The 27,930-nt window shown below is 39.7% G+C and overlaps 1 protein-coding gene across 1 annotated transcript in view; it reads left to right on the forward strand.

Annotated features, from left to right (window-relative positions):
• Positions 1 to 27,930, forward strand: part of RORB (RAR related orphan receptor B) — a 210,840-nt gene that overhangs the window by 163,444 nt on the left and 19,466 nt on the right. Inside the window, exons 5-8 of the mRNA XM_062207085.1 lie at positions 16,662 to 16,783; positions 18,069 to 18,201; positions 23,695 to 23,802; positions 26,518 to 26,628. Of these exons, the coding sequence (XP_062063069.1) occupies positions 16,662 to 16,783; positions 18,069 to 18,201; positions 23,695 to 23,802; positions 26,518 to 26,628 (474 nt within the window). The remainder of the gene's footprint in view (positions 1 to 16,661; positions 16,784 to 18,068; positions 18,202 to 23,694; positions 23,803 to 26,517; positions 26,629 to 27,930) is intronic.

Here is a 27,930-nt window from a genome sequence, read left to right on the forward strand (position 1 = left end):
ACTGGAGTTCAACAGCTTTTTATTTAAATTGTAGCAAGTTTCTCAAGCCCAGTTTTCTCATATTTAAAAAGGGAGAAGTATGAGCTTGTAGTTCACAGGATATTGTAAGAATTAAAATTGAGTTAGTGCTTGTAAAACATAGCCACGTTTGGCCCTCAGCAAACGCTCCCTGGCTCTTAGTGATTATTATTTGTATGCTGCGTGCTTAGTTCACCTTCCCTGTTGTTTAACCTGCGAATGGGAGCCTAAAGCCTACAAGTGCTTTAAATTAAGTTTCTGGGTACACATAATGAAATATACAGCCATATTCTTAGCTACTTGTGCCAGGGGGTTGATGAAACGGGATGTTCCACAGTTAGAAGCCTGAAATGCTACATTTCCTTCTTTTGGCAATTCTGCATGAGACAGTGAGTAAAGCTGACCTTCACAACTGAGAAATGCAGAAAACTCAACGTCAACTGTACTAACAAAAACGTTCAGTTAATTTTGATAACTTTAACCTTGTTTTTACTGTCTCACAGGCACTGCACACATTTACTTTTCACAAACACCTTAAAAGATACGTAGAAATATCACTCCCATTTCACAGATGCAGAAACAAAAGTTTAGCAAAGCCTCACAGCTTCCTGGTGTCCTGTAGTTATTAAACGATACAGCCAAGAATCTGACTCTAGAGTCCTTGTACTCACCTGCTACCTGGCTTGAGCTCATTAATCAAAACTACATTGTCTACTAATAGAGACAGTCTGTTTAAGTAGAGTTACTCAATCTTTCCAGGAGGGCATGTTAAAAAAAAAATAAAGGAAAAGGTAGCAATTTTTAAATTTATATTACTTAGTGTCTAAGCTCCTGAGTCTGTTACTGATTTGGAACATGTGTTTCAATCCTAATGAAACAAAACCTCCCAATTTTCCGGCTCTCTTCTGCCCTGTATCCAAAAGGAAAATATTCTAAGAGTTAAAATCAGTTTTTTTTGTAATTTAGCATCAGTAGGAAGTACTATGGAAAGGGACCATAGCCACAAATTTCAGGTCTAGTTTACCTTAGACAAGTCACTTTTCCTCTCTGTCCCTCAATCTATTCTCCTAAAACTGGTAAAACCAGACTAGATAATCTCAAAATTCATCCAGATTTCCTGTACAGATATTGACATGCAAAATGAATTTTCACATTTTGGTCTTAGTTATTTCAAGACACCATTCGTCTTGGAGGTGTCTTCCTTCAGAAAAGCACTGTGAGTGCTTTCAACTTAGCGAACTCCCAAGCCTAAATATGGTCTTGGTTCACATTTTGTTGAAACAGCAATGCCACCTAGTGGACACAAACTCATTCTGTGAGACTTGAATACTGGTTACTTATTTGGAGCCACCTTAGGGTGACTCACTGTCTCCTGAACCATCCAAACAAGTGCCACTCATTTTGTTGAGACACTAGGTCCATAAAAGTATCCTGGGGCAGGGTCATTAGTGGTATAATGTGGTTGTTAAAGCTGGCTCTAGAATCAGACTGTTTGCATTCAAAACCTGGCTATGCCATTTCCCATAGGTATAATTTACTTGTGAGTATCAGTTGTAAACCTGTGCCAACACAGTCTTTATCAGTGCATGTGGATTAAATGAGTTAATATTTATGAATTCTTAGGACAGCACCTGTCATGTGCAAACATCATCACTAGTAATAATATGATTGATATTATAATTTATTATTATATAATATTATCACAGCAAATATAATTACCTTCTGTTGAACACCTAATTGTACTGAGTAATGTCCTATGTTTAATTCTCATAACCATTTTATTACGTCTCTTATGAAAGTATTTGTATGCCCATCTCTTTTTTTAAAAGATTTATTTTATTTATTTGAAAGGCAGAGGGGCCAGCACTGTGTTGTAGCTGGTAAAGCCGCTGCCTGCAAGACCAGCATCCCATATGGGTGCCAGTTCAAGTCCCAGCTGCTCCACTTCTGATCCAGCTCTCTGCTATGGCCTGGGAAGGCAGAGGAAGATGGCCCAAGTCCTTGGGCCCCTGCACCCACGTGGGAGACCCAGAAGAAGCTCCTGGCTCCTGGCTTTGGATCATCACAGTTCTGACCATTGCAGCCACCTGAGGAGTGAACCAGCAAATGGAAGGCTTCTCTTTCTGCCTCTGTCTTTGCCTCTCTATAACTCTGCTTTTCAAGCAAATAAATAAATCTTAGAGAAAAAAAAAAAAGAAAGGCAGAGTTACAGAGAGAGGTAGAGACAGAGAGAGGTCTTCCATCTGCTGTTTCACTCCCCCAAATGGCCACAATGACCAGAGCTGGGCCCGTCCGAAACCAGGAGTCAGGAGCTTCTTCCAGGTCTCCCATGTTGGTACAGGGGCCCATGGACTTGGGCCATCCTCCACTGCTTTCCCGGGTGCATTAGCAGGGAAATTTGAGCCCCATACCAGTGCCTTTAGGTCAGCAGTAAAGAAGCAATCCCACTGTACAGATGAAGAAATTAAGGGTCAGAAAGAGTAAGTGATTTTTCCTAGAACACAGTTAGATCATGGTAAACCTTAATTCTAACTTAAGTTAGAATACCTTAGAATGCTAGGCATTATGCCAGTAATCTATCTTTTGAATTGTGCCAAGCACTTAAGACAATCAGAACATGGTTCCTACCCTCACCATGTAGGAGACACACAGGAAAACAAGTGATTGCAAGGCACAGTGTCATACACGATGAACCCTGGGCGTCGTGGTAACACATGTTCATGCAGGTGGTGTGGGACGTGGCAGCTATCAGTCACTCTGAGCCACATACCTTATCATGAATGTTGCATTATCATAGTTTTTAGAATACAAAACAAAATGTGGGTAAGTGAAGAGAAGGAAACATGAAACATTTCAGGACGTACTTCCTTGAGTTTCCCAAAACCCCAAAGGAGGAAGAAGCCATGAAATAAGAGATGGGCAGAAGTAAGCTGCAAATTAATATTTAGGCAGCAGTCATAACTCGGCTTAGCTGAAAATATATTTTCAGCTGGCTTGACAGACCTGTTGTAGTTTGGAAAATAAAGTTCTGCAGTGGTCGATAGCAGGGAGAGGAACCTAACTAAAGAATATTCAGCAAACAAGCAGAAAACTACAGTGGAATCTCTTATTTTTGATCCCCAATTGTAGCTCTCAAATGGTTTGGGGGATTCTGCGGACTGATGCTCTTTTTTATGACTGAATGATTGATGATTTGATTTGATTTGATTTGATTTGATTTGATTTGATTTGATTTGAAAGGCAAAGTGACAGAGAGAAAGGGAGAAACGGAGAGAGATTTCAACAGCTGGTTCACTTCCCAAATGCCCACAACTGCCAGGTCTGGGCCAGTCCAAAACCAGTAGCCTGGAATTCCATCCAGGTCTCCCACATGGCTGACAGGGACGCAAGTTCTTGAGCCAACATCTGCTGCCTATCAGGCACGTTAGCAGGACATCTGGTTTGCAGTGGCCAGGATTGATCTCAGCCACTCGGATATAGGATGCAATTACTCCAAGCAGCTGTTTAACCTGTTGCACCACAACACCCACCTTAGGACTAACACTCTTAATGAAAGCTCATTTAACCTCATAGGTGATTGATAAGTGATCCACAGGTACCATGCAACAAGGCAATTCAAACAAACATGCTTCCAAAACCAAATCCGTCAAATCAGATTTAAGACTATGGAGATAATGTGCCTTTTACATAGAGCTACTAAATTTGCTGAATTATTCAGTCATATGTGAATTCATTGGTCCCTTCCTATATAGTCTGAAACATAAATTTGTTTTCATATTCCTTTTGTGTTCTGTTTATGGAGCCTGGAATTTTAAGCACCAAAAATACAATTAGACCTCTTCTTTAAATTCACCTATTACAGAAGCTGAATGCTGATAGTTAGAGGAGATGACAAAAAGGAGTTGGCCTAAGAGTGACCTAGTCCCTTTAATATATTACTTCATTCTATCAAGTCTTTGTAGAAATGCACAAGATGTTACTTGTGCAGTTTCTTATTTTGTGTAATTCCATAAAAGTTTGTGATGGTTCAATTGTTGCTTATTGAGAACCCCAAAAGCAGGGGCTATAGTCCTAGAGCAGCACCTTCAATGAATATCCTTTTATAGGCAACTGTGTCTAACAGCTTAAAATTATGCATATTTAACTACTCATGAAGAAATGGCACAGGGAGTATAGTCTAACTCTGGTCATATATATCATGCATTTTACATATATGTTATATGTTCTCTGAAAGTACCTGTATCGGCCGGCGCCGTGGCTCAACAGGCTAATCCTCCGCCTTGCGGCGCCGGCACACCGGGTTCTAGTCCCGGTCGGGGCGCCAGATTCTGTCCCGGTTGCCCCTCTTCCAGTCCAGCTCTTTGCTGTGGCCAGGGAGTGCAGTGGAGGATGGCCCAAGTGCTTGGGCCCTGCACCCCATGGGAGACCAGGAGAAGCACCTGGCTCCTGGCTTCGGATCAGCTCGGTGCGCTGGCCACAGCGGCCATTGGAGGGTGAACCAACGGTAAAGGAAGACCTTTCTCTCTGTCTCTCTCACTGTCCACTCTGCCTGTCAAAAAAAAAAGAAAGAAAGTACCTGTATCAAACACAAGTAGACATTCAATTTAGGAGTAATTATCTAGTAGGTCATTTAAACAAATAGACTAAACTCACAAGAAAAATCGTTCAAACACTACAGGGGAAAGAAAATGTACTGTCTTTAGTTTTTCGTTTCTTATTTTGAAAGAACATATCTTAGGAATGTCTGTTGTCGTTTATCCCCTTCTTACCCTCACTGCAATCACACACCCTTCACGGGCAGTTTAGGGAAAGCGCATTGAAATGGGGTGTCCCGACTTTGCACACTAGCCACGTGGGCTTGCTGAAAATTCGCTCAGCTTTCAGAGGTGCAGTCTCATCATCTGGATTAAATTGCTTTGAAGGATTATGATTTTCTCACCTCCCAGACACCTTTGATCCTAGGCTCAAACGTTTCCCTTGTGCCAACAACTTCATGAGGCGAATAGAAGAGTGGAGAGGGGATACTTATAAGCAACTAGGCAACCCTTTATGTTACCAAAGAAGTTGCCTACTCCTCCCTCCCCAAGAGCCACACAACACTTGATGCTCTCACTGGCTGGAATGACCCTGCCAACTACACAGTCAATAACCACTAGCAAATCAGAATAGTGTGTTCTCTCCAACCACCCTCTAGGTGGAAAAAATCAAATTAAAATAAACATATGGACTGCTCAAGAGGGTGGTGGTGGCCAGTTCCACATCCCAGTAATTTCAGATAAAAACAAAGAATGGACTGCTGCACAGATACAACCTCAGGGCAAATGGATCAGTTCATTCTGATCCACTGTAACTGATCACCTCAGAGACAAATCAAAGTCACCTTGGCCACTGCAAAGGAACTTATTTGACTCCTCAAAATGTTAGTATGACCTTGTTCTACCCACAGAATATCTCCTAAAGGCTGCTTTCTCCAAATCCCTGGCTTTTATCTGTAAAGGGAATTCTCTAATATGGGGCAATGTACCACATTCCTGGGATCTCAACCATAGTTATAAGTATGGTATTGCCCAATCCATAAGCACACATTATTCTAGAGGAGACCAAGGACAAAAGAATCTATGATTCTTCCCTAAGATCGTTCAAACCCATATCTTCCCAAGTAGCCTTTAATAACCCCCCAAAGACAGTCTATCATTGCCTAGTAATATCTGCAATGATTGCCCATAACAGCAATGACTGACATAATATATACAAGGCACTTTATAACCAGCAAGGTTTTAAACAAATACAAATATAATTTACATCACAGGCAGCACATGTATTTGCCCAATTCAAGTCCTTATAAACATGTATCTATCTACAGTACATGTATGCATGTCGCTATATATTATCCTTCTGTCAATACAACTTTCTTAATGTGCTAACATTTACTAGATCAATCTTTTAAAGCACCTTTTCTGTTTTGAGTTAAAATCATGCAACATCTTCAGTGGACTTCTCCTGAAGATTCTAGGTAGGGGCCAATTTTTGACTTAGTGTTCAGAACTTTATCAGAAGATTCTAAATTCTGGCAGCAAAATGAAAGTCACTGGGAATCTGCCGAGAATCCAATGCCATTTGATGCACTAACTTCATATGCACTAAATTTCATATGCACTAAAATGCATATGAAATATTCTGCAGTAAGGAAAGAGAAAGATTTCCAGAAGTTCTGCCTGTGATTTGTGGGGGCTGGGGGAGAGTTTGTTATAAGGACATAGAGACCACTAGAAGGTTCCACATTGAATAGCATTGCAAGATGTTATATGACAGGCAAGTCATACTTTTAGGGCATTGCAAGTTTGACACTGACTCTCAGAGATCTGAATTGCTTTCCCACTGGTTGGAATGATAATGTACTGCTTTAGTTGCATTTCAAGAACTCATTTCTGGGGAACTTGTTTAGCATGAAAATACCATATGAGCCATGGCTCACATAAATGCCAATTATTCTCCAGACTGATGGAGATCAGTACACTTTGGCTTCCTTAGCATGACACATAACCATCTTAACAGGCTTTCTCTGCTAACCAGTGTAAGATTTATTTCTATGATGCATGCAAACTCAAGAAAACCTATTGGAAACAGTACCAACTGGAAAAACTTTTTACTTTATTTTATTTTTGGATATAAGGTTTCCTTTGACAATCTACCCACAATACTTAAGGAAAATTACCTTACTATTTAAACTTGATCCATATTTATAAGACTTAATGGGGAACTGCTACTCGGTTTTCAGATAGGTTTGTTCTGGAACAATTTAGTGCTAGATCATTCAGAAAACACTTATTTTAGGCCGGCACCACAGCTCACTAGGCTAATCCTCCACCTGTGGCGCCGGCACCCCGGGTTCTGGTCCCGGTTGGGGCACCGGATTCTGTCCCAGTTGCCCCTCTTCCAGGCCAGCTCTCTGCTGTGGCCCGGGAGTGCAGTGGAGGATGGCCCAAGTCCTTGGGCCCTGCACCCACTTGGGAGACCGGGAGGAGGCACCTGGCTCCTGGCTTTGGATCGGCGCAGCACGCCGGCCGTAGCGACAATTTGGGGGGTGGACCAACGGAAGGAAGACCTTTCTCTCTGTCTCTGTCTCTGCCTCTCTCTCTCACTGTCTAGCTCTGCCTGTCAAAAAAAAAAAAGAAAAGAAAAGAAAAAAGAAAATGTAGAAATAGCCTCTAAAGATTACCTTTACATTAATTCTCTTTTTTAAAGATTTATTGATTTATTTATTTGCAAGAAAGAGAGAGACAGAGAGACAGAGAGAAAGGTCTTACCTCTGTTGGTTCACTCCCCAAATGACCACGATGGCCAGACCTGAGCCAGTCCGAAGCCAGGAGCCAGGTGCTACTTCCTGGTATCCCATGCAGGTGCAGGGGCCCAAACACCTGGGCCATCCTCCACTGCCCTCCTGGACCACAGCAGAGAGCTGGACTGGAAGAGGAGCAACTGGGACTAGAACCCGGTGCCCATATGGGATGCCGGCACCGCAGGCAGAGGATTAACCTAGTGTGCCACAGCGCCGGCCCCTTAAATTAATTCTTATAGGTCAGAAATTCAGAGATGCTTTGACTAAAGTTCCAAAAGGGTGGTAAGGAGGGGGGGGGGGACCTCTTCTGTTAAATAAACAATCAATCCAGATGTCAACAAAATTCAGATAGTTAAAATCAATTCTAATGATGGCCCTGAGCAAGTTTTATAATTAGGTTCCATCATCTGTGACCCACTAATTGTCCTTTGGGCAGCATGTGGAGGTGCAGATTTTAAAGGAGCGTAACGAGAGATTTTAACTGGCTCTAGATTACACCGTTTTTGTTTGTCCTACGTGAAGCTCTTCAAGTGACTTCAAAACTGAGCTGTACTCTCCTCTAATTTTGCAAGACTTCTCCCTCATGACTCAAAACAAGAGAAGTTCTACCATAGCCTTTTTTTTTTTTTTTTTTTTGGACAGGCAGAGTGGACAGTGAGAGAGACAGAGAGAAACGTCTTCCTTTGCCATTGGTTCACCCTCCAATGGCTGCTGAGGCCAGCGCACCGGGCTGATCCGAAGCCAGGAGCCAGGTGCTTCTCCTGGTCTCCCATAGGGGTGCAGGGCCCAAAGACTTGGGCCATCCTACCATAGCCTCTTAAACTTGAATTGCCATGCCTCACACAGCCCTCAGAAAATGTCACTGCCGCCAAAACACTGAGACTCAAAGAGGTTATGTGGTTTCTCCAAGGGCACAAGCCAATAGGCTAAAGGGGCCATGTTGGGTCTCCTCTGTTTGACCCTGCAGCTCCCTTAGAACTCATCAGTTCCAGGACATCTAAGTAAGTTCATCCTTCCAACTGTTCTGTGGAGGAGGTCTTTTACTATGAAAGTTAACTTTGAAATGCTATGTTTTCATAGTGGATTCTTTCTCAATTTTGTCAACTAGTTTCAAGAAAGGAAACTGTAATTTCCCCAAAATTAGACATGCACTATTGCAATAAAACAGAACACTTGTGATCCATAACAGCTTTCCATTAGTAAATAATTAAGAAGGCACCCTCTCAGAGAGTTAATTTGTTTTTGCTGTTTGTGATATTTTTTTCCCTTTTGGATATATTCTACGCAAATACAATTGCTATATAGGATCTTTCAGTTCTTTCTCTTCTTGCCTGATTTCTTACCTTTTATTGAATAGCAGAAAAAAAAATTTTTGACAGGCAGAGTTAGACAGTGAGAGAGAGAGAGAAAGGTCTTCCTTTCCATTGGTTCACCCCCCAAATGGCCGCCACGGCCGGCGCCACGCCGATGAAGCCAGGAGCCAGGTGCCTCCTCCTGGACTCCCATGCGGGTGCAGGGCCCAAGCACTTGGGCCATCCTCCACGAATGACAGAAAATGTTAACCATCCTATTGTCCTGCTCAGTCTTTGCCCAGATGTTATTATTACTTGCTTTAATTTGATTCTTCCATTTCTATTCTTTGTTACATTCTACAGAATCATGTTTTATCTTTTAATAGTTTTAAAAATATAATCATATTTTTGTGATTTTCTTTCTGAGAAACTCTAACATTTTGGTATAAGTCTCCATGAAGTAAAAATCAAGTATCCCATTCTCTAAGATTTGCCAATAAAATTTCATGTAACAGAGACTGGATGATATCCTGATTCATTAGGGAGCGTAATGAGTGGTTGAACCATGGACTCAGCCAATAAATAAATTATAGACTACTGATTCCCCCATTTCCTACTTAACGAATTTAAAGAATGTAAATGCTAAATCTGCTACTCTTCTTTTAGGGTTAGTAGATCACTAATACAAAAAGTTTGTGGGAATGTGGGTTTAAAGAATAAGTTTATTTTGGTGCAAAAAAAATTTGAGATCCATGCATAGGCTTTCACAATATGTATTTTTCATGAACTTTTTGAAGACCCTTCATAAATTGCTCTTCTAAGCTTAACTGGTATTGTTGTTTTTATTTTAATAACAAAATTCTACTTATAACTAAATAGAGAATAGAAAAATCAGAAAGACCTTTAAATGATGTGGGCATCTACAGAAAACCTACAAAACTGGGTAACTATTGTCAGAGACAAAATCTGTGTTTGGTCAAATATTTTGCCATTCAATCAATTGTCTTAACATGTTATAATTACTGCCTTCGAGCAAGGATTCTGAGAAATATTGATATCATAAAAACCTAATGCAGGCACTTAAAACATGCCTTAAGCCAGTCCGTAGAGATATCCTGGCATTAATTCAAAGGCAATCCCCTAAGAATTTCACTTGCACACCAGTAGTATAAACTAAACAGAGAATTCAGCGGTTCTGTAGGTCCTTGAGGCAAGTGACAAATTAAAAATTCATTAATCACTTTGATTGAGGCTGAGATATAGCATTTCAAAAAGAATACTTCCAATTTAAAAAAAAATGAAAATCCCTTGTGGGGGAAAATGCATAGAGGGTATGGTTCACCAAGAAGAACCCATCCTTTCTCATGAGAAATAAAAGTAGGAAGGGGTGGTATTGCTGGGGACAGAATTACGAAGTTCCAACCAAAGACCCTCCAGCACTATGTATAGCTCTGAATCTCAGCTTTCTTGCCTGGGTACAGTTGGGCTACGGGTGCTCTTGCTAATAACACTGAAAGCGGCAGTTTTTAAAGATATACTCAACTTTTCCGACTCCCAGGATGTGGGATTCAAATGAAACCACCATGCAATCTGTGTCTGACACTGTGGCCTTTGGAGAGCGCTCTTTGCTGAAATGTCTAGTGAGAGCTAAAATAAGCCACTTTGGTGGAAAAAACCCGCTGACTGGTTGAAATCAGAGCTGCAGAAGGTCACTTGCTATTTTAGGAGCTGCAAGCTGGTCTTCATTTTATAACATCACAGTTATAAACAAGAAATTGTCACCTTGCTTGTCAGTTTATCTCTTTCTCACTGAAATAAGCAGATGTCGCCTTTTTCTATATAAAATTAGGTAATGTGGGTGACTTGTTTGCAAACTTCGTTTCACTGTGTGATTTGGTGTGTAATAAAGTTATTTTTCATGTATTTATTAAACTTTGATTCCCAACTATTATTCTTACATCTTTTTGCACCATTTGTGGTTGATCTTTAAAACTCTACCTGTGGCAATTTTATCACAGGGGGTCTTCAAGAAGTTCATGCAAATGCATATTATGAAAAAGCTAAGCATAGATTTCAAAAATGTTTGCACCAAAGTAAACTTAGCTTTTAATTCCATTTTTCCATGAGCTTTTTGAAGTCTCCTCGTACATGTCTACCATGCTGTGAATGCCTTAAGGTGAGACTGCTTTCTTACTTGTTTGATTTACATAATAAATCACCAAGAAGAATGTTGAGGATGGGGTAGGAAATGTAGAAGTTCTTTACAATCTCAGAGATAGAGACACAGACAGAAAGAGGGAGACTGAGGGAGGGAAGGAGAGAGAGAGAGAAAAAGAGAGAGACAGCGAGAGAGAGATCCAACAAACTTCTAGGCTTATTTAGATATAGCCCATCTGGAAATGGAAGAAGGAGGTTAGTTCCAGCCCCAGGGTTCTATAATTACTGCACACACTGTTGAGAATTAGCCATCAATTTTATTCATTTTCCCTTCAAAAATTTAATTTCTTTCTTCTTATCCTCTCTTCTAATCTTATTAAGATTACCCCTAAGACTTCTAGGGAAATGTGACAATTTTAACAATATTTCTTTACCTTTTTTTCACCAAAAAATGATAAGGAAGTATATTTGCCTATATCAATTATTTTATAAAGCTCTCTAGGATTACTATTTCATTTTACTAATACATTGTGATTTCTATCCCATAAAGCTACTTAATATTTGAAGTTACAAATGTTATTAATGGGATATAAATATTGAGTTCCAATCAGTTTTCCTCCAAGAAAAGTATCAGGGTCAAAGTCTAAAACCAAACAAATTTTATGACAAAAATGTTTTATATGTTTATATACATGGGGATACAGAAGAGGAAAGAAGAGAAAGAAAGAAAGCTATTTTGCATGAAAAGAACAAATAGAAAATAAGGAAAGTGTCCTTAATATTAACCTATGATTACACACCCGATATTCCCTTGCCTGCATCAATATTAACATTTTATCTTATCATGATTTAAAATGAATTAGACCAAGCATACAAAGTTATTATTCTCAATCCTCAACATCATTTTATTAATTATCGAAGCAGCCCACACACTCTTAGTGAATTGATCACACATTTGAGTCTCTGAATATATGTACAGAATCCTAACTACTGATGAGGTGTAGGCACATTTTCATAACAGATGCCTTTCCCATCCACTTAGGAAGTCATCCGCCTCCTCCCTGGGCTCAGGAAGGGCAGAGGGCAGAGTCCATGGGCATCACCTCTGACAGTGGTGAAGTTTCCCAGGAGTTAGTTATCTGAGCCATATTCCTGATGGACCCGTTATCCCAGCACAGAGTCTCCTGCCTCCTTCTTCAGCTTGTCCCATCTGCAGCCCAAGCTAAAGAATCTAACAAAAACTGAGCTCTGAGAAACAGCTGCAATCCAAGTCAGGGTAACGGATGAAGAGTGTGTGATTGCCCAGAAAGATTCCATACCCTCTGCTCTTTCGCCTCAGTCTCTTTTGTCTGGACTTTCTCATGTGGTTGGTCCCTGGAGAGGACCGCGTTTACTATTACCTTTTCTATTTTTCCAGGTAAGGACTCTTGAAAGTTCCTTTGGCTCCCAGCAAGAACTTTGCATACTGTATTCATTGTCTCTCCCTTTGTCCTTTCGTTTTAAATTCTTCTCTCCTTTTCACAACTGCAGACTCTCAGTCCAAGAAAACTATCTCCTCTGATGTTCAAGCATCTCTCTAATTGACAGAGTGAGCCCTCCGACCTTGCTCCCGTGAGATCACGTCTAGCTTTACCATGTGCTTTTCCAACCTGAGCCTTGAGAGGGTCAAGCTGGTTTTTCCACATGGCTCACCTCTGCACAGCAGAACAGTGGGAGAAGGCAGAGCAAGAAAGCAGCGACAATGCCTTGCCTTCCTTGCCATTTACAAACCTATGTCCAAGAGACAATTTGACTTTTATTTCTCACCACAGCATGGGAAATAATTGTGCACGCTTGATGTTTGATTTCAAAGCCATTCTGAGTACTCAGGCTTTAAAATCATCAAACAAAGGGTCGATGTTAGCTTTCTCAGATCCTTTGTGAGCTAAGGGAGATGGAAGGATGGATGGATGACTGGGTGGATGGAAGATGGATACAGGGACATTTTCAATATTATCTTTAGTATCTCAGCATTAGTCCAATGTCTACTATGTTATTGTTTCCTCCTTTTTATTGCCACACGTGCTTGTCCTGTGCATTCTCCTTCAAAATTCTCTTGAATCTGACCCCTCCACCCATCTCTGACATTATCATCTACTCTAGACTCTGCTGAATTTTACACCAAACCTGATTAATCTCATATGTATGCTAATGCCATCTCATTTTTATTTGCAATGGCTAGGATCACCTTTCTAAACCCAAAAACAGACCATGTCACTCCCTTGCTTCACAGCTTCCATTGGCCCCAACTGCCTACAAGATAAGACCCCAAGATCCCAAGCTAAAATCTCAAAGCCCTCCATGATTAAATTCCTTAGCCAGCTTATGCAGCTGTTCATGCCCCACCCACTCTCTCAGACTCTTTTCTCCCCTTCTCCCCCATGCAGCCTATGCTGCAAACAAACCACACTTATTGCAAGAAAAGATGGACCAGGTTTCAGAATGCTATTTGCTAGGTCTGTAGAAATCAGTCTAGAGTCACTCTCTATTTCTGTACCTTAATTCTTTCCCCAATAAAGAAGCAAGAATTATAAAGAAATAAGAGATATGACCAGAAATTACTTAGCCTGTGCTAGTTTTCTATTTATGCCTTCATAATATTATTCCCTCCAGCTGAGGCCCATCTTTCTCTTCTCCCTGAGACAAATTCAGGCTCATCCTTTGAGACTGAGGTCATCTCCTCTGTGGTTCCTTTCCTGCCTCTGCCAGACTGAGTCAGACTCTTTTTTCTTTGGGTCTCTACCTACCTCGTTGAGGGTGTTTACCACATCAAGATATGAAATTGTAAAATCCTTTCTTTCAAGAGCACTATCTTTTCTTTCTTATCTGTCACTTGACCTGATCTAGAGTAGTTTCTCAATATCATTTGTTGAATGAACATACGAAGGCTGTGTGCTGCACTTTGCTGTTGAGGTCCTGAAGAGCTCACAATCTTAAAGAAAGAAACAGATTTGCATAGATGACCACAGTATGAGCCTCATGAGAATAAGGGCTCAGTGGGATGCAGAATTGAAGTGTGGTAGCAGCCAGTCCTTCTTCATGAGACAAGAGAGGCAGGAGAGCTTTAACCGGAGTGGAAGTCTGAGCTGAGTCCTGACTCACACGTGTGGCTCTGACTTCCAATTTTACTTCACTTGCCCATGTATTTATTATGCCTACCCCTCCTAATACTTCCATGGAACACTAAGTTTTGGTGGCAGAAGGCCAGAGAATTCTGCAGCTGTGACAAGCAGTTCCTGAGGAGGGCAGTCTCTGTGGCGTATTCGAGTCCCCGCTGCTCCAGTTCCGATCCAGCTCCCTGCTAATGGCCTGGAAAAAGCAGTAAAGGATACCCCAAGTGCTTGGGCTTCTGTACCCATCTGAGAGACCCAGAAGAAGCTCCTGCCTTCAATTTGGCCCAGCCCTGGCTTTTGCAGCCATTTGGGGAGTAAACCAATGGTTGGAAGATTCTCTCTCTCTCTCTCTCTCTCTCTATCTCTCTCACTTTCTCTCACTCTAATTCTGTGTTTCAAATAAATAAATAAATATTAAAAAAAAAAAGTTCCTGAGAGCCAAAAATAAACAAATAGCTTTCTATAAAACAATGTAATTTTGGGTGGCAAATTGCAGTTCTGCTTATAAACCTCGAAGACTATAAATTATCAATAAATCTTTGGAGGTGAAAAAACAAACTATCCCAAGCAATTACAGATTTGAGAACTATGGAGCTCTAAAATCTTATGTTTTCATTATATACCGACCAGAGAGCAGATTCAGATTCTAAGTATTTAGACTGTCCAAGTTAAATTGAAAAATGATGAACCATGACATCAGTCTATTTTAATATGATGTGTATGATGATCTTTATCTTCTTTTATTATAATACAAGAGGATATTCAATAAAACTTTGAATATAAATTTTTTTTAAAAAAGGATTTTGTAATATTATAAGCAATATAAGTCTATAAATGCTCAATGATGGAACCAATAGAGTACAATTATACCATTAGGTAGCATTTTGTAGCATCTTCTACCTCTATCACATTGGAGTTCTGATTGAAAAACTCTAATATTGAATTATCTTCCCTCAGTGGCACTGATCACAAAACCGTATGTCTCAGTTTTTTTCTGCATTAGAGTCACCACATTACTTTGCTGTTAACAAACCATAAGAATTTCCTAGTAATGAAAATTGTGGCTACCTTTCATCCAGTATTTATAATGTGCCAGGCAACTGCTGTAGGAGAGTTTTGTTTGGTAAGTTTATTAGAAGTTAAAGTTTACATCACTGAAACTCAATCTAATTCACACCATGACTATACGAAGCTTAGTGAGATAAAAAGAAGGCACCCAAGTATTGTTTTGAGAGCTATCTTTAAAAAATTAAATATGACAAAGAACAGAAATTTGAAATGGCACAACTTGAAACACAAGAAAAATTCCACTGCTGTATGAGCCAAGAACAGTTATCAGGCAGAAGATCTGGTCACCGTCACTCCACTCACACCCCACATACCAAATTCCTATGTATTTTGGTTTCTCAAGCTGTCACCTTTTCTATGTGTTCAAATAGCAGATGGAATTACAAGCAACCTCCTACCAGATCTATCCAACTTTAGAGGCCTCATAACAAGTTTTCAAGTAAAGCTCTTCCATCCGGTTCTATCACTCCCCTCTCATACCTCCAAAAGCAAAATATTTGGTATTTAAGATACAATGTAAATTACAACTCTTTGGGGAGAAACTACTCTAAAAGACAAATTGTGTTTGTTACTACTTTTATGAATACAATATTTTCTTCTATAACTTTTTTAAAGGAAATTTTACCAGATAAAGAGCTAGAAAAGAGAATGCAATGGCATCTGTTACTCAACTTTATTTTTTAAAGACAGATTTATTTATTTATTTAAGAGGCAGAGTAACAGACAGCAAGGGAGAGACAGACAGAAAGGTCCCCCACCCACTGGGTCACTCCCCAGTTGGCCGCAAAAGCCGGAGCTGGGCTGATCCGAAACAGGGAACCAGGAGCATCTTTCAGGTCTTCCACATGGGTATAGGGGCAAGCACTTGGGCCATCTTCCACTGCTTTCTCGGGCCATAGCAGAGAAGTTGAGAAGCTAGGACACGAACTGGCACCCATATACAATGCTAAGCCTACTACACCAGAGCGCTGGCCCCATTACCCACTTTTGATAATTATCAATGCATGGGCCAATAATATTTCATCTGTATCCCCTTTACCATTATTAAATATGTTATATGTGTACATGCTTAAAATGTCAAATCTACAAAAAAAATATTAACAGATAATCTAGCTTCTATCCATGTTCTTCTATTTTATTCCCTGTATAGATAACCTTTTCTTTTTAATTTATTATGTAAACTTCCTTTTCTAAAAATGTGAACAAGTACATTTATATGTTGGTGCCCCATTTTCTGAAATAAGTAACAGATTAATAGAATTTTAGTAATTTTCAAAACATTTTAAAATATTTGGTGTATATTTGTTGAGACTATCAGTGACTTTTGGGTCAAAAAGTAAGAAATATAGTAACTTTGTAAGTATTTTTAAAATAAGTAATTATTTCAATGCTTTACAACTTGTAAGATCTCAAAATTGCGATGGATGGGGGGGATGATAAATTTTGACTAAAAGGCTAAAAATTCAAAAAGGCAATGAAGACTGAGGATTTTAATATGGACAGTAGTGCTCAAGATATTCTAAAACAATTAGGGTATCTCCAAAAGCCACTTTTAAAGTAAATATATTAAAAACAAGTTTCTCTGAGCAGAATGATTTTGCTCACAAGCCCTCAAATTGATATTCTTCCTTCTAGATCGAATTGCACAGAACATCATCAAGTCCCACTTGGAGACGTGTCAGTACACCATGGAAGAGCTGCACCAGCTGGCGTGGCAGACTCATACCTATGAAGAAATTAAAGCGTATCAAAGCAAGGTACTCTGGGAAACTGTGGGGAAGGTTTTCCATCATTACTCTATTTTTGGCTTTCTCACCATCAGCTCTGTTGACATTCTAGGCCAAACAGTTCTTTGCTGTAGGAACTGTCCTATGCATTGAGGGATGTTTAGCAGCATCTCTGGGATCTATCTACCAGATGCCAATAGGTAACAACACCTTCACAACCAAACCTGCCTCCAGGTATTGCCAATATACTCAGAGAGGAAAAATGATTGAAAACCACTGCCCTATTCAAGTGCCTGGAGAGAATGTGCCTTCATCAAACTATTTTAGGATGTTTCATAATGATTTCTTGGGTCCAGCAAATAGCAGAAGCTATGGAGTATTCACAACAATAGTGATCTCAAAGTTGCACACCAGAGGTAGGGAACAAGACACTGTAAATGCTTTCCCTTATTCTACATGTTTAATAAGAAGGATTCAGGCGAAAAAATGAAACTCCAGCATTATTGCCATTGTTATTAACATCTTCTTGTGTCCAATGGAAAAGATTTTAAGGGAAGGGTTTTCTTGTTGTTCAGTATTCACATTACTTTAAAAATAAAATCCTATTTAGAAGGTTGATCAGCTGATAAAATTTTAATAAAGATAAATAGCTGTATAGCTAAATGGATGAATACAACATACTAATTTTTCTCTAACAGAAATGTTTATATAAATAAGAAAACCAAGGCACAGGTATTACTATTGTCAATAAAAAGCAGTATTAACATACATGGGTTGTTATTTCATTTCAAAAAAATAACCAAAAAGCATAAATATATTAAATATAGATTTGATGCCTTTTGCTAGAAACTCTTTGTATGCCAAAAAATCAGTCTCCATAAGTTCTGGAAAAAGAACATAATGTAAAAATATCATGTGTTCAGTGTCCATCAGGTACCAATGAAAATGACATCATGAAAGCCTGTGAATGAAATCCCTATTCCTCAACACCAGGGTTTGTTTTTACATAATGGACTAAGACCTTACATTTGTTCAGGTGCAGAAAAAACAATTCAACTGTCTTTTTATTATAGGCAGTGTTTCTATTATTTTAGCCTCAGTACTTTGACAATAGTGGCATATTGAGGTACAAACAGGTCAAAACATTTTCTTAAGAACAAAAAAGAAAATATTCCCTCCACTTTGATAGGAACGGTGCAAGTTCCCACCGTGGGCCCCACGTGGTGAGTAAGCACTGGCAGGGCAACCCTCAGTGTTCTGTGACTCTCCCAGGAACTCTTCGCCCCACTGACATTCTGTGTTTTCCCTCCTGAAGTCCAGGGAAGCCCTGTGGCAGCAGTGTGCCATCCAGATCACGCACGCCATCCAGTACGTGGTGGAGTTTGCAAAGCGGATAACAGGCTTCATGGAGCTCTGTCAAAATGATCAAATTCTACTTCTGAAATCAGGTGAGCAAGGAGAACATTTGTGGGGGGCCTATTTCAGTCCAGAATGCTGCAGACCCTTCGCTCTGTGATGATGATTCTAGAAAATCCTCCTTCCGTTATGTGGCTCAATGTTACCACCCACATTGTCAGCCAACTCCCAAAGGAAACTCAGTCATAAAAATGCCCTGATACTCGTTCAGTTCCCCCTTTGAAGTCAAATACAATTTTGCTTATTGAAAGTAGAGCTATTAATTTCGGAGGTTGAGATACCAAGCTTGACAGGCAGTGCAAGTAATTAGTGTGTCAAGGTGGCTGAACTGCTGAGCTGGCGCTGAAACAAATTCCTTGCCTTCTATGGGGGAAAAAAATGAAGGCTAGCTGAGCTCTGCCTCTGTGGTCATTTCCAATCATTTTAATGAGGATAGCCTGCAGCCAGTACACACTGGGAGAAACTCCACAGTGCTCTAATCTTTCCCTCCCCTCCTCTCATACACACACACACACACACACGCACGCACAATCACTTAGGAAGTAGCTCAAGAAACTCTCCCAATAACTGACTGCAGATGCTGTCATCGAACAAGAAAAAAATTACTTGTGTCTCCCTTGGCCCCCTTTGAAAATCTTCATGATCCTAGGCCATTATAGTAGTAATTTTTATGTATGTAAATATACCAGAGTATTTTTATGTATGTAATAATATACTTTTATGTATGTAATAATATACCAGAGTATTTCAATCTGGTGGGAAAATGGGATTAAAATATGTTTATTTGGTGAAAAAAATCTTGAAAGCCACACATGATTTTGTCATAATACACATTTTTCATGAACTTTTTGAAAATTCCTTGCATGTATAGATTTCAAAATTTTTTACTAAATATTTTTAAATCAATTTTTCACAAACATTTTTAAAATTTATTTCCTTATTCAAGAGGCAGAGACAGACAGGCATAGAGATGGGTAGACAAAGATCTACCATCTGGTGCTTCACTCCCCAAATGTATGCAATGGCCAGAGCTGAGCCAGGACCAAAACTAGAAGCTGGGAACTCAATCCAGGTCTCTCATGTGGTGGCAGAAATCCAATTACCTGAACTATCATCACTGCCTCCCGGAGTCTGCACCAGCAGTAAGCTGTAGTCAGGAACTGGAATCAAGAATCAAACTCAGGAGCCAGTGCTGGTGCATAGTAGGTTAAGCCTCCTACAGTGCATCCCATATGGGCACCAGTTCAAATCCCAGCTGCTCCACTTCCAATCTGGCCCCCTGCTAATGACCTGGGAAAGCAATGAAAGATGGCCCAACTTCTTGGACCTCTGCACCCATGTGGGAAACCAGGAAGAAGCTCCTGGCTCCTGGCTTTGGATTGGCCCAGCCTCCTACTGTTGCAGCCATTAGGAGAGTGAACCAGCAGATGGAAGACCCTCTCTCTGTCTCTTCCTCTCTGTCTGTAACTTTGCCTCTCAAATAAGTAAATAAATCTTTAAAAAAATTCACAGAATATCTTTTTTTAAAAAAAAAAAAAGGAATCAAACCCAGGTATACGGTGAGGACACAGTCATCTTAACCACCAAGTAAAACACCTACCCCTGCACAAACATTTTGAAGTACCCTCATAGTTCACACTAACCTATGACATCTCATTTAACCTGATTAGATCAGTATTGCTATTCTTATCTTAAAGTGGAAGGGTTGAAAATTCAGAGAAGTGAGGGACTGTGTTCAGTGTCATAAGGCCAAAAAACTGATGGATGTATGGCAAAGTTGGCCTGTGGCTGTAAAGCTAAATGTAATTATTATTCTAAGATGTTGCTGCTTCTTTACAAAATGGTGTAAATTGATGAACATCTGGAGTCAAGTAATCATTTGATTAATCAACTATGTAACAACCCCCAAAACTAGTTAAAATAACAATAATAATGTTGCTTTCAACCCTAAAATTTGAGCAGGGCTAAGTGGAGATGGCTTTTCTCTACTACATGTGGTGCTCACTTTGGAAAGTTGACTGCGATTGGGATCATCCACTTTCAATTTGGACCACTCAGCAAGTTATTCTGGTTAACACACAGGAGTTTGGCCAAGGCTCTGGACTGGGGACCTCAGTTCCTCACCACGTGAACTTCTCTACAAAGTGCTTAGACATCAGAGTATAGTCACAACATTCCAAAAGCTAGCATTCCGGGAGAATAAAGCAGAGCAATTTAATCTTAAAAATCACATGGTGTTCCGCAACTCTCCATCAGTCAAAAAGGCCCATCTGGGTTCAAGAGACATGGATTCTATTTGATGAGGGAATGGGTAAGGGCCTAGAAATGCATATGAAATAGAATATATTCTTGTTGACTCTTTGAAAAATGAAGTCTGCCACATTTGATATGTGACCTTTAGCTAAGTTTTTTTTTTTTAAGATTTATTTATTTATTTGAAAGTCAGCATTACACGAGAGAGGAGAGGCAGAGAGATAGAGAGGTCTTCCATACAATGGTTCACTCCCCAATTAACCACAACAGCCGGAGCTGCACCGATCCGAAGCCAGGAGCCAGGAGCTTCTGCCAGGTCTCCCTTGCAGGTGCGGGGGCCGAAGGACTTGGGCCATCTTCTACTGCTTTCCCAGGCCATAGCAGAGAGCTAGATGGGAAGTGAGATGCCTGCGCTTCAGGCTAAGGCGTTAACCCATCACCTTGAGCTAACTTCTTAAGATGGAAATGTCCTCATTTGGAAAGTAAAGAGGTGAACTAGAAACAATGAATTCCAAACTTGGAATTGCATCAGGAGTGTCAAAGGAGCTTATGCACAGTTCAGAAACAGACACAAGCCTTGGCCCAAGGACTCAGAATCTCCTAGAGGGGAACCCAGTTCATTCATTTCCAAGTAAGGTTCAAATATCATCAACTCATAGACTGACATTTGGGAACTGTTGAATTATATAATCTTTAACATCGCTGCCTGCTATAAAAATGTTGACTCTAGCATCAAAGGCAAGGTACTAAATCTTGATAAGCTCCTTAGACTCATCATAAGATAGGGCTAATAAAATTTGCCTAAATAGTTATTGCAAGGAGCAAATATGACAATAAATGTAAAGAACCAGAGAAAGTGCTTTCCATAGTATAGCTATTCAATAAATGTTAGATATTCCTCTCATGTCAGAAGAGTACTGGGGTCTGGTGTGGTGGCGTAGCAAGTAAAGCCGCTGCCTGCAGTGCCGGCATCCCATTGGGTGCCTGTTCAAGTCCTGGCTGCTCCACTTCCAATCCAGCTCTCTGCTATGGCCTAGGAAAGCAGTGGAAGTTGGCTCAAGTGCTTGGGCCCTTGCATCCACATGGGAGACCCGGAAATAGCTCCTGGCTTCTGGCTTTGGATCGGCCCAGCTCCAGCCATTGTGGCGATTTGGGGAGTGAGTCAGCTCATGGAAGATCTCTCTCTCTACCTCTGCCTCTGCCTTTCTGTAATTTTGCTTTTCAAATAAATAAATAAATCTTTAAAAATAGAATTTGTTGCAAATTTCCTTCTATGTATAATCCCTTATGAAAGCAAAAGCAAAGAGAAATCAGCAAGCAAAAATACAGCAAGGTTTACAAAACACAAACACAAATAAAAAGTGATAGCATAAGAAAGGCATCAAAGAAATAGCCAAGTCAAAAGTCTGATGCTCTCACACAAAACAGTATTCTGAGTCTGGTTGTCACCTTCCAATATCCTTTGGGGAAAAATTTTGTTTCTCAAAAATGTGAAAAAATTTTGCAGCTGTAATTCCTCAGGATATCAGTAAATATTCTTAGGAAAATTCCTGGGAATTTACCCAAACAAAATGGAATCAGCATATGAATTATTTGTACCCCCATGTTTATTGCAGCTCAATTCACAATGACTAAGACATAGATTCAACTCAGATGTACATCAACTGATGACTGGATAAAGAAAATATGGTATACGTACATTATGGAATACTATTCAGCCATAAAGAATAAAATTCTATATTTTGCAACAAAATAGATGCAACTGGAGACCATTATGCTTTGTGAATAAGACAGTCCCAAAAAGACAAATATCATATATTTTCTCTGATATATGGTGGTTAATACAGAACACAAAAATATGTAGAAGAATAAATTGGACATCTTGTGATTTGATTCCTGTTTCTAGCCCCTGCTTATACTTCTGTGGAACTGTGATCTTTCTACTTTTTACTTGTTGAATATCATGGTTAGTGGTGCATTAAGCCTGAGACTAAAGAGTGGATTGAAATTATGTTTTGGCAAAAATTAAAGAAAAAAAATAAGGAGGCCATAACTGAGGAAAGGAGAAAAAGAAGGAAGGAAAAATGGATATCTTCTTAGACTTGTACCTATGAAATACATTAAATCTGTTCTCTTTATAGTAATAAAATTTTAAAATGTATATATTTGTAGAGGAAAAGCAACAGTCATAAACAAATTCATTCAATAACTATTTTTAAGCACCTACCATGTGCCAAAGACCTGGAGATACAAAAGTGAATATAATGATCACACAACTGCCTATCACTGCAGTCAAGATTCCTGCCCTCATTGAGCTGATAGTGAACTCAGAAGAATGCTAGGGCCATGATTAAAAAACTCCTCAGGTCAGGGCTTCTCAGAACCTTTGGTCTGTGAGCATTGATTATAATTTCCTAGAGTAAGAAAATACAGCATTTTGCAAAAACTTATTTGACCAAGAAACCCTAATTCAAGAGCATAAGATGCAAGAGTGCCCCCCAAAAGAACAATCACAGAAACCCTTCTTAAAACCACTATGTGCTTAAACTTACATGGAGTAGTTCAGGAACTCCATGCAACAGATGAAGCAGAGAGCAAGTTTTCCCAATAGGTTAACAGACTGGACTCACTCAAAGCTCCTTTCTGGGCCATCTGTCATTAATTGTGAACTTAAGAATTGAAACTAACTGTAATTTTAATAAAAAAAAAAAAGTTGTTGCTACCTTCCAATTTATCCATGTTTAAAGTATATTTTCTCTTTAATTTCTCACATAAGTATCAAGAGAGCTTTATAGGGGCCAGCACCATGGCTCACTTGGTTAATCCTCCGCCTGCAGCGCCGGCATCCCATATGGGCACTGGGTTCTAGTGCCAGTTGCTCCTCTTCCAGTCCAGCTCTCTGCTGTGGCCCAGGAAGGCAGTGGAGGATGGCCCAGTGCTTGGGTCCCTGCACCCGCATGGGAGACCAGGAAGAGGCACCTGGCTCCTGGCTTCGGATTCCCAGGCTTAGAGGCCGTTTGGGGGGTGAACCAACAGAAGGAAGACCTTTCTCTCTGTCTCTATCTCTCTCATTGTCTAACTCTGTCAAAAAAAAAAAAAAGGAGAGCTTTATAATTAATACAGTTATTTGGAGGGAAGAAATGTTGGGTTTCTGTTACATGTTTCTCTGTGTGTTCATGTGTTAAAGTTGTTGAAAATATCTTGATCCAAATGCAGTAAACCATTTATTATTGGATATGTATGCATATTTTTACATTTTTTTGAATTCCTAGGTTGCTTGGAAGTAGTTTTGGTGAGAATGTGCCGTGCCTTCAATCCATTAAACAACACTGTTCTGTTTGAAGGAAAATATGGAGGAATGCAGATGTTCAAAGCCTTAGGTGAGCTTCCCATGGATGACAGCATAATTTATCAGCCACAGTCTTTTTCCCACTTAGATCAAAATTGGTCAGTGAACTGCCATGATTCTTTGACATGAACTAGGATCTCATTATTCCATAAGAGATAGACCAGGTGAGCCTCCAGTGTCTCCTATAACTCTCCTGATCCTACAGTGTAGGAAAGGAATGAGGGAACTGTGGACTGCTGAGATTGACCCTATTGTGACCTCATTCAAGAATAAATGAAAACTGATTCTGAAAGAGCTGCCATACACTATAGGTCATTCTTTGTAAATCTGGCTAATTTTTTTAACCTTCTAGTTTACTGTTTCACCAAAAAGGGGGGGGGGGGGTCTTAAAAGAATTCATGGAAACTGTATATTATAATAAAAATTTTTTGTGCATTTTTTAAAAATTCTGAGCCAAAATAAATATATCTTTTAATTCCATTTTGCCAGGAAATTTTTGAAGTCCCCTTGATATCATTGGACTACTGGTGATCTATCAGGGTGAATTTTTAACTTTCTCATGTAAATTCTTTATTAAAAAAAGATCCATTTCCTTTATTTGAAAGGCAGAGTTACAGAAAGAAAAGGAGAGAGAAATCTTCCATCAGCTGGTTCACTCCCCAAATGGCAGCAACAGCCAGGGCTGGGCCAGACCAAAGCCAGAAGCCAGGAGCCAGAAGCTTCTTCCAGGTCTCCCACATGGGTACAAGTGCTGCACCACTTGGGACATCTTCCCCTGCCTTCCCAGGCACATTAACAAGAAGCTGGATTGGAAGCAGAGTAGCAGGGCTTGAATTGGAGGCCATATGGGATGCTGGCACCTCAGGCGGTGGCTTTAGCCTCTATGCAACAATGCTGGCCCTTGATGTAAATTCTTAAGAATTTCAGGGTAGTTAATTAAAAGAGGAGCAATGTGGGCCTTTGGTGCAGTGGTAGGATGCCTCTTCGAACACTTGCATCCTATATCTGAGTGCCTTGATTTGAGTCCAGGCTCTGATATAGATTCCAGCGTCCTGCTATTGCACACCACAGGAGATAGCAGGTGATCTCACAGGTAGCCGGGTACCTGCCACCCACATGGGAGATGTGGACTGAGTTCCTGGCTATGGCCTGGCCCAGCCCCAGCTGTTGAGAGTATTTGGGGAATGCACCTGTGGATGAGAGATCTCTTTCTGTCTCTTTCTCCTTCTCTTTCCATCTCTCTGCTTTTCAAATAAAATAAATTTAAAATTTTAAGAGAAAAGCTACTGGGGCTAGTGCTGTGGCACAGCTGGTTAATCCATCATCTGTATCACCAGCATCCCATATAGGCACCAGTTTGAGTCCCAGCTGCTGCACTTCCAATCCCACTCCCCGCTAATGTGGCCTGGGAAAGCAGCAGAAGATGATCCAAATTCTTGGGCCCCTGCACCCGCTTGGGTGACCTGTAAAAAGCTCCTGTCTTCAGTTTGGCCCAGTCCCAACTGTTGGAGCCATTTAGGGAGTGAACCAGTGGATGGATGATCTGGGGGGGGGGGGGGGGGATGTGTCCCTCTCTGAATTCTTACTTATAAATAAATAAAATAAATCTTTTAAAAAGAGAAAGCAAGAAAGCTACTTAACTTGCTTGTTACTCAAAGTGGCTTCCTCCCTATTAATTCATGAAGATCTGGGAGCACAGGGTTGGTGCTGATGCTAGCCAAACTAGAATCCAGACCATTCTTGCAAGAAGGCACTGACAGAGTCCATTTTTATTGGAAGTGTTGTGTATCATCACATCCAGTCGTCAGTTTACACATGGATAAGCAGAACATTAGTAAAGATGGGCTGATGCCAGGAAAGATTCTAACAATTGATAGTGCCATTTGTTCCATATCCTGCCCATGGACACCAAAGAAGGCCACTGCCCTTTTGCCCCAAGTGCTGTTAGTTGATATGGCAGCCAATAGCAAGCCCATCAGGCTTCGATGTTTTCCTTCTGCAGTTGATACTTATCCATGTTGTCTCCAAGGCTAGATTTTCAAGAAAGGAGGAAAAGCCTTGGCAAGCAGCTTCAGTATATTTCCAGCTTCATCAAATAAACATTTACCAGAGATCAGGGTTGAGATGTAACATTATTTTGCCAAAATTCACTATGAGTAAACAAGTGACTCATCATTCACTATAAGACAAAAAATAAATAAACTCTAGCTCCTAAATCTAATCTCCAGGTGATTTACCAGATTGAAAGATATGTCATCTCTCTCCTATTAGAAGTTCCTAACATAGGAGTTTGAAGCTCCTGGACACCCTATCTTGCTAGATTTAACTGCCACTGACACTTAGAGTCCTTAGCCCAAATATGTAATGTTTTAGGTTTTTTGTGAAAGCCATTTCTATTCTAAAGTATCTTCACATTGCTTATTTAAAATTATTTCGGCTGGAAATAATTTTGGATATATAGGATCAGATTCAGGTTCTTTATTCCGAGCCATATGTTACACTGAACATATACCATGCTTAGTTGCTCCTCGTTGTTTAATTTCCATTGCTTAATCAAGATGCTGCCTGGGTTCCTCATTCTATGCTTAATATCAACAAACTTTCTATTGGTTAGGAATTTAGAACTGTCTTTTCTACTTGTCTACTATGCAAATCTTTAAATAACTTCTTGATTATAAGACTTTCCTTACTCTTACCACCTTCCAAGTTCAAGTATTTTCATTTAATTTTTCTTCTTTCTTTATAGGTTCTGATGACCTAGTGAATGAAGCATTTGACTTTGCAAAGAATTTGTGTTCCTTGCAGCTGACTGAGGAGGAAATTGCTTTGTTCTCATCTGCTGTTCTGATATCTCCAGGTAAGGAGGTCTCGGGCCCCTTACCTTTCTTTTAAACCTAGGTTTCTATTTTTAACATCAGTTATATCCACTTAAGTGAAAGTGTTCAGGAAAATTTTTAAAAGAAATGTATTTTCCTTAGCAAAGTTTTTATATTTTTGGATAATTCAAAGGAGAGTAACCTCAAGTTTATTAAAATTACCAATTTTGTCCCAAAAGCATGAATGGGCCACATAGTAGGAGTCACTCTGTAATCAGGTAAACAAAATTGTTCTTTAACAGAAATAAATGAAGACAATTAGTGGCTGAGTTACAGCTAAGTTCTATTTTGACTTTAAGAATAAAAGACCTAAAGGAAATATCTTTGTGTGGGACCTCAAATAAGTAAAAGGGACACCCTGTTCTCTTCAAACACCTCTCTCACTGGCTATTCCACCCAGTTTAACATTGGCATACCTACTTGAGGCAAATGCTTGTGCCTCTTTACTTAGCAATATTAGAAGTTTTGAAAAAGAGGAGAAACTCAGTGGGGGAAATGGCTGCTATTTCCCAGCAGAATTTCAGACATGGATGTTGAGATTTTATTACCAGCTGTCACCAGCCATCTCTGTGATCTTAAATATTTAACCCGCCAGCCTCAGTTTCCTCTTCTATAAATTAAAAGTTGAGCTCCATAAAATAAAGACCATTCTAACTCCAAAATACAATAAAATGCCAACAAATTTTCAAAAACAGTAGTTGTACAGCATTTATGGTTCAGCTAGAACTGTAGCAATTGAAATACTTTTTTTAAAAAAATGCCAGTTTGAAAGGTAATAAGTAATGTAATAATCGACGATCATCATATTGTAATAATAACAAGGCGATAAATATGTGATTCCCTCTTCAACCTGAATGAAAATTCAGAGTCACTTACTCAGCTGTCTATTCAGGTAGATTCAGGGTAAAGGGATAAAAGCATCACTGACAACTCTCTGTTGAAGAAAAAACACATTCCTACTTAATTTTTTAAGATCAAGAGACTCATTCTTTCTGTAACCCACTTATCTATACAGTCTTTACATCTTTTCTTATACCCTAACATAATTTTCAGTGTGATTGGAAGAAATTAATCCTACCCATGATGTAAGATTACATCTTTTACTTTGATATAGCATTCTAATTATGCATACCAATAATACCAACACCTATACTTTTTATCTGTTAGAATTTATTATTCCTAATATGACCCTTGGTAATCCTATCTATCATGGAATTTCAAACTTTGCTTCTGCTTTTTTCCTATCGCATGGAGTGTTTTTTTCCTCTTAAGTTGAATTTTTT

This window comes from Lepus europaeus, chromosome 12 (genome assembly GCF_033115175.1).
Source record: "Lepus europaeus isolate LE1 chromosome 12, mLepTim1.pri, whole genome shotgun sequence".
Lineage (NCBI taxonomy): Eukaryota > Metazoa > Chordata > Mammalia > Lagomorpha > Leporidae > Lepus > Lepus europaeus.